Here is a 13,372-nt window from a genome sequence, read left to right on the forward strand (position 1 = left end):
GGCCTGTTATTTTTTAATATCATTTTACTTGCCTATAAGAGTCTACATGCCTGAAAGTCAGGTCCTGTTGGAGCAGCAGTGCTTCCAAAGTTCAAAACACAACCTTTGCTCCTCGCCATGTGAAGTTTAGAACTCACTTTGTTTAGAGTGCCATCTTTTGGGAAAGTTTTGCTCTTTTTATTTGGTTGTTTTCAGCATTTCATCCTGTCATTATTTGTAAAGGTCATTTTTTTTAACATAATAAAAAATGGTTTTACTTGAATGTATGGATGAACACTTACAAAATGCTCACACAAATATTATCTTCAAATCCAGAGAACACAAGACTGACATTGTGCCGTCTCCACTCAAGCATTTCCCAGACTACTCATATGCGTGTTATCCTTTGGGAACTCATCCTTCTGCAGTTTTTGTTGTGGATATATATATATTTATATATATATATATTTTGCTTATTTGTTTTCAGGTAGCGTATTTCTTTTCTATATTTAGTTTTAAATAAACTCAGTTTGATTACAATTGTTTCAAAGTTCTTATTTGAATCTGTCTGAATGGTGCTTAATTGATAAAGTTTAATCAATTAACTTACTGATTAATGGACAAAACTGAAAAGTAATTAAGTTTAGTAGTTTCTTCTAACTTATACTTTTACTCGACTGTATTCCTAAGGATAATATTGTACTTCTCCTCCACTATAGTTAAATGCAGTTAAGTTTCTTTGCACGTTAAACATTTTAAACATGACCACCTTTACACATAGTTATGGTGAACTAAGAAGCAGTTTGTGAGTATTTTGCCATAAGGTCCAGTTACAGCTTCTTATTAACTTATAGAACTGATTAGGCAATTTATAAAAATAAAAGCTGATAACAGCTAAAAGTCAAAATCCCTAAATTCCACAAGTTCCAGCTCCTAATGTGCAGATATTTGCAGATTTCTTTGTCCTTTCTGGCAATAAACATGGTACTTTGTTATTTTGCACAGCTGAAGAAGCCATTATGAATAATATACTAAAAAAGTACTAAAATGAAATTACTACTGAATGGCTACAAAAACGTTATCTTGTACATTATCTCATGTGAGATAATATTCCAGAGAAACAACAACAACAGCAATCATGATATTAACAATTGTGGCCAAAACCCCCAGTCAGCTTTAAATAATGACTTAATCTTTGCTTTAAGTTAATGCTATGTAGCCATAGCTTTAAAGACTCCACATTAGTCTATTATTTTTAATAATATGCTTTTGTAATAGAATTTTAGGAGGTGTCAAACAACAGCTTAGACGTAAAGGTTTAGTCATATATTTGATAAGGCGACTAATAAAATTACATGTTGATAATAACTTCAAGTAAAATCCCTAATTCCACTTGTTTCAGCTCCAAAGAGGTGTATTTTTGCTGGTTTTCTTTGTCTTCTCTGACAGTAATCTCTTGTACTTTGTGATTTTGGAATAATAAACAAGACATTGTGAGTACTTCTCACCATTTTCTGACCAAACTATTTAATGATGAAAATAATCTACTGACTAACAATGGTACAGATAGTCACTACGAGTTGCAGGCCGTCAACAGCTCATTGGAAACCAGGTCCAAAGCAAAACAAATGCTGACATAAGTTAAAATCCCCTAAATCCACTGGCTCCAGCTCCTACAAGATAAATATTTAGTTGCTTTCTTTGTCTTCTTTGACAGTAAATTAAATACTCGTTAAAGCGCAAGCATTTTTCAAGCGTTTCCCACCAAACTATCAATGAAGAAAATAATCTAAAAATTTATCGATAATAAAAAATAATCACTAGTTGCAGCCCTTTTGCAGCCCATTGTAATGGAGGTGGTTATGTGATAAAATTAAATCACTACTGAACTGCTAGAAAAACTTTTTCTTGCACGTTAGCTCATGAATATTGTTTTTTTCTGACAGTAAATGCAGTAAACACAGAAATGCGTATATGCATTCATCATTTTTGACCAAACCAAAAGTAATCTACAGATGAATCAATAATAATAATTAAAAAAGCAGCATCAACATAAAGTTACTTTTGTTCATTATCTTATGAGATTGTTTCCAGGATGTAAAAAATAATGCTGCTTTTTGTAATCAGGACAGACAGACATGCATCATCAGCTGTTGTAATATGATTTTCGGAGCCATCAAACAGCAGCCTAGATAATCATATAACTGATTTGGATATGTAGTAAAATAATTGTTGGTTGGTTCCAGCTCCTTTAATGCAGATATTTGCTTTCTTGTTAGTCTTCTGTGTATAAATTTGGGTAAGCTACAGAAATTAGCATTTTTTTTTGCCACCATTTTCTGACCAAATCATACATTAAAAACAAAACCAAAAAAACATTACAGCTCATTCTAAAGCACTAAACTGCAAAGTCAATCCTCTTCATGATCTCATGTGATTGTTTACAAGATGTTAAAACAACAACAACAACAACAACAACACTGGTGTCTCTCTCTTTTTTGCAACCAGTGAGCTTTTACAGGGACTTTGTGGAGGTTCCTGAACCCCATTTTGGAAAACCACCGGCACAGATTAAACAGCAGCAGAGTTCAACGAGGCCATGCAGAATGAGCCCCTATAGAAGCGCTGCAGGTTTTTTTTTTTTTTTTTTTCTCCCTTCTTCTTCTTCTTCTTCAATGGGAGGCTGACTCGTCTACTACTGCTGCTGCTGCTGTTAAGAGCGGCGGTGAAGCGGGTCGGCGCTAGGACCCGGGAGCGCGGCTGCCACAGAGGCATTGCAGACAGCGCGTTTGGGAGGTGTAGTGGAAGAAAGGCAAGAGAAACGGAGTAAATGAGAGCACTTTGTCCAGATTGTTGAAGGACTTATCAACTCTAAATACCGCCGAAACAGCTCACTAGAATGAGACGGACACACTGTTGAATTCCTGTCCAGGTAAATGTCCGCGTTTCCTTCGCATGGTTAACTACAAGAGGTCGACAGCTAGACAGGGTAGGTCCCCATTGTACTTACATGGGATGCGGTTATTCTCACCCAAGCTGCCCTGCTAGGCCCCATATCCTTTCTTTCGCTAAAATGCAAACCTGAAATGAGGTACTTTCCTGACTTCACGTCGCCGTACGAGTTTACGCACCGCGAAAGTCGAGGGCTTTTATAAACCGCCCTGTAGTGAATTACAACGCCTTGTTGTTTTTCTTTTTTCTTCTTTTCTTTCTTTTCTTTTTTTCCTCTCTCTCTCTCTCTCTCTCTCTCCCCCCAACAAAACAACAAGCGAGTCTCTCTCTTAAAGATGTTAACCATTCATTTTGGACAATGACCACTTTTGAGACACAGCCCTCAGGCCAAAATATCTGCGGTCATGTTACTTTAAACGGTTCACCTCTACTAGAAAGTTGTTTTTGCTCGTGCTTCAGGGCCCAGGAGGCAAATGAAAACAAATGAGCTCAACAAGAGAGCAGCTCATTCATTGTTGTGAGCTACCACCGCGTTTGTTTACTTGTTAAAGTGAGAAATTTATCGCCAGACGATCATTTTTATCTCGCTGCTTCCCTGTTGTGTCCACATGCACTGATACAAAGTTCCTGTGACTTGTTGCCACCAAATGCTGGCTCACAAAATGGGGTCCCAGGACCTTGTAGGCCTCTGGGTTCACCAGGGAGGTCCTAAGGAGAAGCCACAATACTGCTGTTTTTTTTTCTTCTTCTTCTTCCTTGTTCTCCTCTCTAGTAATCAGCACAACTGTTTTTTGATAGTTTTCACTGTCCTCACTGTCATCATCCCACCTACGGTTGATGACAGTCAACAGTAAATCACGCTAACTACAGGCTTCCCGGCGAGTAGGTTTATTTTTATTGAAATCTTATCAAGTGGGAGTGTGTGATGAAGAGCACACTGATGTGGTGGGAGTCCAAATGAGAAGGTTTGTCTGCTGCACATCTCAGGTTTGACGCACAAGTCGAGATAAAGCTCACTTCACTAATGTCTGTTTGTCTCCCATCTCCCAGGGCGCACATTTGCATGTACATTCTGGAAAGAGAACATTGTCCCCGGGGCATGTTGTACCCGTAATGCCTTTAGTGTCAAAATATTTTTATCGGTCATGAGACCACGTCTGTCCAGTGTGTGTGTGTGTGTGTGTACGCAAGGGGACTTGGCATGTGACCTGCGGAAGACGCAACAAGCTGGCGTAATGATGCAGCCAGTGACTGTTTGGCTCTCCCTGTTCTATTTAGAAAATACCAGTCACCTCCCACCCAATCCCCTCGCAGCCCCGTTGACGCAAATGTGCCACCAGTTGCATGCAGAATCTGAGGAATGTTGTTTGAAATTTTGTCCCTGCGAACAGACTAGACTTGCAGACGAGACCTGGCTGTGCTGCAGTTTGGATTAAGACTGAGAGAGATACGGTTCTTGCGCCGATAGGCCGCTGTCAGCATCACATGGCGGTCTCAGTTTGTGTCACAAAACTGAGAACCTAAAATAGTTTTCATCTTGTTTACTGGTTGCAGTTTGATTTGCAGAAACCCGTAGGCAATGCTTTTTTTAAATTTTGGGTGTAGAGAGAGTTTGTTTGAATAAATTCAGTTTTATGTTGCATCTTTAATTTGTTCATGGCTTGTCTGAACAGTATAAAAGTGAATACATTACCGTGAGTCATAAAGAGGTTGTTGTTCGTGCCATTACAGGATTAAAGCTGTGAGTCTGCTCGTCTTTCAAGGTTGCAATCGCCGCGGTTTGTTATTCAGCTAAAGCTACCCGTAATATTCTTATCATTAATGGTGTGTTTTCAGGGAACTTGAAAGAGGAACTTGGTACTGTATAGTAGCTCACACCAGTACCGGTTCCACTGTGGCTTTCGCACACAAACCAAGCCTCAGAGGCTGTTTTCCAGCAGCAGGTGAGCATGTTTGATGTTCTCATTTCTTTTAATCATTCGAAATATTTGAGTATAATGTTCTACCTTTGTAACCATAAACCAGCAGCTGCCTCCCTTGTTTACCCGAGCAACAGCAGAAAATAGAGCAAAAACAGACTTGTCTCTATTGATCTGTGATGAAGGAAGTAGTGTGGTGATGTCGGCCTGATTTTCTACTTCCTGCCGTAAACACATGGGACTGTCCTCTCTGGCCCAGTGACAGGCTCAGTGTGTGGCATCTCTTGCTGCATGACACTGATTTGCATTGAATGGGGTGGCCCCCGGAGCTGGAGCCAGAAAGATGAATGATTGAAAGCCGCCCTGACATCAGGGCAGGCAGGCAGGCGGTGGCCCAGAGGCCTGAGGACCATGTGACCTGCTGTCAGGGTACTGGGTTCATTCAGTGGCTGCTGGCTGCAGCGCTGGCAGCAGCCCAGCTTTTCCACACAGGCCGCAGTAGCAACAGGTCGCTCCCATTAAAACAGCAGCGCTCTGTTGTGGCTCCAGAGCCGGTCTTGTGCATGTGTTGCTTTTTTGGCTGTGGTGTGTGCGCTCAAGTTTGTTTGTGTGATGTATCCCAATGTGTATATAATGTGTGCGTGCCTGTGTCACAGAGTACACACCAAGATGCCGAAGGGATCCAACGGTTTGTGTGATCCCTAGTTTGAATTGCACTCAGTGTGCTTTTCTCAAATCCCTCCTCCAGGATCCTTCCAACATCGGTTGTGCGACACAAGCACCACAACCCCAGTGCAATAAACAAAAACACTGAGCAAAAATAAACTTTGATTTCAAAAACTCACTTTTGCTCGCTGATGGAGGAGAGCAGAGTGGCAGTACGAGGCGTGTTGACGGCACTCTCGCTGACAGATGTATTTGTGCCTAGTGCTGTACTGATATGACTCGTAGTCTGTCAATAGTCACATTCACTTCCTGTTGTTGTCCCCACCAGTAAGTTGGATGAGGCCACTCAAACAGAGCTCTCTTTTGATGGCCTTACTCTGATGGAGCAGCAGCAAATTGATTTCAGCCGATGGTCAGAGATTGCCTGGTGCAGTATGTGACATTTGTGTGAACAAGTGTGGCAATTGATCATTCTTTTGCTTCTTCCCTTCAAAGCTGCCTTTATATCATAAAGAAGTACTGAATGAATCAAAGGGTCAAGTGTTTAGGTTGTGATAGCCTGCTGGTATTTAGTACGTGCTGTTGATGGATAACCGATAAGCCTGTGATGGAGTACTGCCTGTTTATCAGATGACTGTAAGTACAGTTTTACCACGTTTTCTAAAATGCACTTTGACTTGAGTTTGACCTAGTCGACTATTGCTGAAAGCTTGATCTTTCACCCATTCTTATTTTACGCTGCACTTTACTCATGCATCTCTCTCTGAAGACTGTTGCACACATTTGCTCAGTGAATGTGACAGCAGTTTTTTTTTTTTTCCATGTCTGCTTCACACGTGTAATTCGGAGCTCAAGTTGTTGTTCTGTAAAAACCAGTCTGTCAGGACCTGGTACCATCTCTGTAATTCTTCTACTACAGATGAGATATATGCTCGTATGTAAAGGTGAATAAAAGTGGCAGTATTCATAGCATTCAGGAAGCAAAGGTTATTCACATTATTGAACATATTAATCCGTTCCTCCTCACATTAAACAGTGTGCCTTCACACTGTAGTATGTTTGTTTTTGTTGAGAACCCAATCTCACTTTTGTCAAAGACCCTGTCAGATGAAAATCATGCTGGAAGACACATCACAAGCAAAATTAGCATTCAGCATTGAGCATTTCCACCTTGACACTGCATGGTATCAGTGAAAACATGGATTCAGACTTCCAGTTTCCTTAGATGTAATAAATCTAAGGAACCAATCCTGTCAGCTTCGAGGGTGGGGCATTCGGTATTAGTCTTCTTCAGGCTGAGCTACTTCAGTATTACAACTTGCCGTTGTGTCAAGTAAAGTAGGGGCCAACTGATGTGTCTTTTCAGGGGCTTTACCAATTATTAGTAATCAAGGAGATCAATAATTTAGCTATTTAGAACCGATATACATCTGCAATGAAAATGAAAATCATGGTGTTGCCAAAGCAATGGTTTTATTTTGGAAATATATATATAACCAGACAGATGATTGGAAAACTGCTGAATATCAGATCCAGTAATTGGGCTTAAGACAAGGTACACAAGGTGGGCACATCAGTGGGGACAGGAGAAAGGAGCAAACGGATCAGAGGGAGTGAGAGGAAATGTAAATTTACTAATTAGCTAAATATCAGTAAAGTTTCTTTAGAATCACAGACTCTACCTTTAACAGAAAGTGTCAGGAGGTTTTAATAGTTTCACATGATCCTTAACAGCCGTTGTTGTCAAATTGAGATTTCTTTGTTTTTTCCTCAGATGATACAGATTTAGTTGCAGTTTGTTTTACAGTTAACAAATAGCTATGTCAGTGTCCATTTAACAGCATTTCACATATCACATAATCACAAATTCTTCATCATATGACACGATGTTTGACCCTGATCTGTATTATATACGTTTTGTTTTTAACAGATAATCGTTTGTTGGGTGACACCGTCCAAATCAACGGCCTTTTTAGAATTTGAGGAAAATCTCATTTCTGCTGTTGCACACTTGTCTTACTGCAACACAGCAGTGGAATAATCCTACATGACTTTTATTTTAAACTATACTTGCTGGGTCAAGCCCCCTATAGGCAAGTCTCGCCACTCAGCAACAAACGACTAAATGAAAGGGGAGGGAGCCATAACTGTAATCTCAATGGCTACTGGAATATAAAAATCGCACGTATGGAGTCACCGGTCTGATATGTCAAAAACACCATCAAAAGTTTGGTGACTTTGCCCCCAAAGTGCGCATAGGTTTCACTATACCGCAGTTACATCAGTGGAACGACACAGATGGCTGGATGTTTCCTGGTTCAGGGTTATAAAGCAGACGATTGGCTTTTTTGGGGGGGAGGGGAAAGACATGTGACATACATCCGCCATCTTTACTGTTACGGGATGCTCCCATAGATTTTTATTTAGGATTCTTAAAGCGGCTAGTCTCTCTTATATCCATTCTGGTTTTACATGTTTCTCTTAAAGGTTCAAATAGTTATGAATGTAGAAAATGGGGAATGTGATGCTTAATATTAGCACCTTTGACTCCTCGTTGGTACGTACTGAACATCACTGGAGCAGACGATGGAGCCATACAGTGAATTCATTAAGTAAACCAGTCACAGTTTCAGGTATAGTGTAAATCTGCAAGTTGGATAATATTCAGAAACATATGCTACAATATACAAAGACAGTCAACAAACAAATCAACAGGACTCCAACATTTTGAACTTTGCTGCCTCTTGGTTACGAGTAAAACTTAAAAAAAATTATACTCACAAAATCAACATGGGAGCAAACGGGGTAAATATGAACTTAACTTTGGCAAAGCTATGAGAACACATAGCTATGCAATTGCATAATAAGTTTCAAAGTGAATTATTTGGGTTGCCTTCATGACAAGTATTTAACGTCATTACTTTCTAAATCACTGCTGTCCTGGTCATGATTTTAGCTGTAACAGTCTATGGCTGTGTCAGTTGCTAACAGCATGGAATTTTCCAATACGGGAGACTTGATTGTGAATGCCAAAAACCACAGCCTTACACAGATATTTGAACCTTGAATTGTTGCAGGTTCCACTTGTGAAAAGAACTACATTGTGGTTGTATCGTAGCATATCCTCCACCGACTGGGCCGTAAAGCACGAGGATCTTCTCATTTCCACTGCTTCCCCTCTACGGTGTTGACCTGAGGGTTAATATTCAGACAAGTGGAAAAAAATCTTTCACCTCATTGTAGGGCTAATTTTTACTTTTCTTCAACTAATAGGTAACCACCATTGAGAAGGCAGCTATAAACCCCAGGACCCCATCTCCAGGCTCCTGCACAGGGTTGAGGGAAGGAAACTTGGGATATAAAGTTGTGTCTCTCCCTGTGGGAAACCTGGATCCTCCATCCTGCCCACCAACATGACCAATGTGGTGATCGTCAAGGAGGGATGGCTGCATAAAAGAGGTAAATACACAGATGAAGTCTGGACGTTATAGTTCGATTTAATATCAGTTGCAAAGTCTTACTTGTGATTGTTTAAAATGTACATGCGAACGCAGTATGCCTGCAGTTGTTTATGTTCTCGGGTTTCTTTTACGTATTGTTTATAACTCAATCAAGATGTAGTAGTCATCATCACCTCGTGTTCTCAAAACCCCAACTGTGCAAACATGCAGGTTAACCAAGCTGGCACAGAACACAAAATATGTAAAGACCCTAAACTATGTTCATTGCGCAAAGATCTCAAAATCCCTTGTCGATACATGTTGGAGAAATGTATTTAAAGTGCAAAACAAATGGTTCATGCATTCACCCCTGCATTGCAGTTTTCACATACTGTATATTTTGATTGTTCATTTGAAGTACAGCTTGATTAATCAAATTTTTGACACTAATAGTTTGAATATTTTACATACCCGTATTACCTTCATTCCTCGACATTCGGATTAGCAAGGTCTCAGTGTAAAACAATGTAGGCATTTTTTTTCCTCCCCCAAATGCTGCAGAAATGCTTAAACCCAATGACATACACTATGTAGAAAGTGATTGATTGCTGGGTAAGTGTGTTTAAATACAGATTGTATGCCAGATCTAATATAAAGAGGCATCCTGTTGCTGCGTCCCCACTGGGCCCCATTTAGCTGCTCTGACAGTGCTGTGTGGCGTGGCGTGGCTCTGTGTCGGGCGTGAGTCCTGTTGTTTGGACGAAGAGGCATTCCTCACATACCTGCTGGCTTTGAGCAGCTTTATGTGTGCATACTAACTCTGCCTTCAACTGCGGCTGCCTCGCAGAGCCCACTCCACCACCGCCTCCACCACCACCAGGGGCAAAATAGGATAAGAAACTTCTCCAAAACCACTGAAATCTCCTGGGCCCAGAGCCAAGGAACTGGGCTTCTACTGGAAGAGGAGAAACCAAGACTCAGACTTTTGGTATAAGGTGATGGGAGCAGGTTTGCAAGAAGAGTTCCTGGCACTCAAGGGGGATCAGTGTGCTGCAGCTATGTGTTAGGCGTGGACTAAGAACATAACAGGTTGCTGTTTTAGGAATGGGTCAGCTTGGTTCAGCTCAGTCAGCCCCAGGCAGATACGCCCAAGTTCCTCCAGTGACTGCAGGAATGAAAATGTTGGGTGCTATTGGAGATTTATTAGCAGAGGCTCTGCTAATGAAGCAGACCGAACCCACAAAGTTTTGTCCAATATAATTTTGCCTTATCCACAATCTAGGATTTACCGCAGCTCTTCGTAGACATCTGTAAGGCATAATTTATGTCATAGGTTAAGTTTCAGCTAAGTACAGTATCAGAGGCTTTACAGTCAAAATGTGTCTATTCAGGGAAAATATGAGTACAGGATTATGCTCCCTTTAGACGGAGACATGCAAAATGACATTTGTTTGACACAAAAGTAAAAGAGACATGAATTCTGAGCCTGTACATTTGTATACTCACAGTTACTCAGCTGTTTGTTGTTCTCTTCCCTATTGTCTGTGCCACAAAACTGGCATATGTCCATTTTTCCACACCTTCGCCAGCGCTGATAAGAACGGAACATTCTAAAGCCAGTGTAAAATATAACTCTAAGAGTAGTCAAATAGTGACTGGTAAGAAAACAGTGAGGTTGTTAGTGTGCACATACACTAACGCAGACACACACACACAGTTCTCGCAGCGACACCCTTCGAGTTGTGACACACACACTAAACAAACAATCCTTCAGGAATAGTGAGTTGGCATGCTGTCGCAGCCCAGCAGCTGTGCCCTGTGAAATGTCACCCAGAGCCTCTGTGTTTTGATTGGAGGGCGTCCGCCTGCCTCCTTGACAGGAAGGCTTTTAGTGTCGCGTCACTGTCATGCAGTCTTTGCCCCAGAGCCACGGCACAGAAGGTGAACCTGCAGTAGCCCTGTCTTGCTGTCCATCACCTCAACCAGGCAGCCCGCATTCAACAACTATCTTCCCGTCCTGCACCTTGTGTGGAGTTGTTTTGTGTGGTGGCGCCACCCAAGTGACTCAAATCTGCACGTGGGCGTGATAATAAATGGCTTATACCGCCTCTAAGTGTGTTCACCATGCTCATTACTCCCATGTGTGCTCTCAAAACACCAATTTAATGTTTTACAAAAGATACACCTTCATATTTCCATCAACATTTTGTGTGTGTTCCATGGACCTGATCAGGCACCAAACTGCTTTCTTATTGGACTTTCTAAAAGCAGGTACAGTCTGAGTGAGTGGCCTTGACTTCTAGCAGTGCCCATTTATTGGCTCGACAGTATGATTGGATTTCACGGTGGGCTAGCTGCGGGCACGAAGCACGGCATGTCAGCTGAACACAGCCGTGCCACTCACTCTCACTCTTTGATTCCTTTCTGATTAGTCATCTTCAGCATGCACGTGCAAACTGTGTCAAGACTCGTGAAAGAAAGTGGAGCAAGCATTGTGCCTTGGTTTCCTGTAAACCTCCCCCCCCCTCCAGTAGGGCTAATCTGTCATTAGAGCTCCAGATTCTCAGCCTTGGAGTGCTCTGTACATTTGTTCCAGACAGGCTTGCGCTCAATGAAATGATCTCATTCTGAAGGACACACCTTCATACTTTCTTCTTAAGCCCCGTGCTGCTGTAATGCGTCTGGATTGTGGACGCTGTTTGCGATGTGCAGTTGAGACTCTTATCTTGATTATCTGTTTTGAAAGGACGGTTTTAGAATGCAAGACAAAGCAGCGGACCAGGACGGGGCGTGCGTGTATGTTTAGATATGCAAATGTGTGAGTGAATACGGACAGTGTGAAGCATATTTATTTACAAGTTACACTGCCTGCAGGACATTACGCGGTGCCCTTTTGCACAGGCCACATCGCAAGTACAGGCTTGCAAAAACACTGTAACTTTGTTGTTACTATCATAACCAGTTGTTATGTGTCCCCAAATGATACTTCCCTTTTAGATCCCTCACAGGGTGCACCCACACACTTTGAATGTGCCTACGGCCTCTAGTGGCCACAGAGGCCGAGCAGCATGTTATTTCTTTTTGCAAGTGTGTTTTTCCAAAGTTTCCATCAAAGCCAGAGCATCATCAGACATCAAAGAGGCAGATTGTGGGTTCCCTAGTTTCCAGGGAAGCGCTGTGGCCAAGAACCCAGTGAAGCTCAACAGAACAGCGCTCGCTTGTCCTCCCCTCTTGCCTGGCCCCTGTTTGTTTGACTCATTTGCTCCCTGACAAGTATAAAGAGCCGGCCCCCTCGTTAGGCTAACGAAGGCCACAACAACTGTTGGATTTGGGTAGCACGCTCAGCTGGCTCCGACTCATGAGAGGAGGGGTGATGTGGGAGAGGGAGGCAAGGCAGAGCGCACACCAGTAGAGATAGTGAGGGGAAAGATAAAGGGGCAAACAGAGAGACAGAAGTTGAGCAGCGTCTTTGTGATGTTCCCAGAACATTGCTCAGTGACCCAGTCGGCCTGAGGAGAGTTGGTGGATGTTGTGTGTGTGTGTGTGTGACGTGCCACAAAGACCCTCTCGTGGTTTGGTCGGGAGCTCATCAGCTGATTGGCTCCCTTGTCGGTCATGTGGCTGAAGGACACCCATGAGCTGCTCCTCCAAGCGAGACCTTGTTGGTGGTCCAGGAAAGTGCATGAGACGCAGAGTGGGAACGAGGTGGGGGTGGTTTGGGAGGGGAGGAGGGGGGGTTATAAAACACCAGACACAGTAGTCAGTGTAGATGAAACATTTTTTCATCTTTTGAATATCTGCGCCTTGTGCATCTGGCGAACAGGCCTGCAACGATCCGGCCAAGATTTTCCACATTGGTATTAGTTTGCTCTGTAGGACCTCAGTCAGGGAATGCAGTGCTTCCTTCACTGTTAAATGCTCTTCAAAGGAGCAGACCCACCTGATTAAGAATGTCTCATGATACTGCAATGCTGACTGTCTCAAGGCTTCAGGACTTTGACTTGCTGCCAGATCTGCTGCTGGGCTCGCCCAGGCTCCTACACATCTCCTCATTATGGCTGTCGTGGGCCACACGCTGCTGCAGTACACAAACACACACACACTCACACAAACATGGATGGTGCAGAACTAGAGGAATAGCTCATCCTATCTGCTGTTGTAGTCACCTACATCCAGGAGGTCTAACAAACAAATGCCAAAATCCTTTTAAATGGATGCCAAAATGCTTGTTTGCTATCTTCAGATTTCTAGGTAATATGTTACAAATTTAGGCTTTCTTTAATTAAAAACAAATAATTCAGTGCGTAGCCACAGAGAATTTAGCTGTGTGATCACAGTATTAACATTGAATAGTTATGTAGATACGTAAGCTTATTGTTTTTGTTAGAATCCAGATTAAAGAAATATTTCTGTTTT

The 13,372-nt window shown here is 42.2% G+C and overlaps 1 protein-coding gene across 3 annotated transcripts in view; it reads left to right on the forward strand.

Annotated features, from left to right (window-relative positions):
* The first annotated feature begins 2,750 nt into the window (after nucleotides 1–2,750).
* Nucleotides 2,751–13,372, forward strand: part of akt1 (v-akt murine thymoma viral oncogene homolog 1) — a 34,682-nt gene continuing 24,060 nt past the window's right edge. Inside the window, exons 1-2 of one of the 3 annotated variants that reach the window (XM_008281402.1) lie at nucleotides 2,751–2,968; nucleotides 8,790–8,975. In XM_008281402.1, coding sequence (XP_008279624.1) covers nucleotides 8,930–8,975 — 46 coding nt within the window. In that variant the 5' untranslated portion in view covers nucleotides 2,751–2,968; nucleotides 8,790–8,929. Of the gene's footprint in view, nucleotides 2,969–6,054; nucleotides 6,153–8,789; nucleotides 8,976–13,372 lie in introns of those variants that run through there. The other 2 variants (XM_008281401.1, XM_008281403.1) reach the window with 2 other exon arrangements.

The sequence above is a fragment of the Stegastes partitus genome, unplaced genomic scaffold (assembly GCF_000690725.1).
Source record: "Stegastes partitus isolate 25-593 unplaced genomic scaffold, Stegastes_partitus-1.0.2 Scaffold233, whole genome shotgun sequence".
In the NCBI taxonomy this organism is placed as follows: Eukaryota; Metazoa; Chordata; class Actinopteri; family Pomacentridae; genus Stegastes; species Stegastes partitus.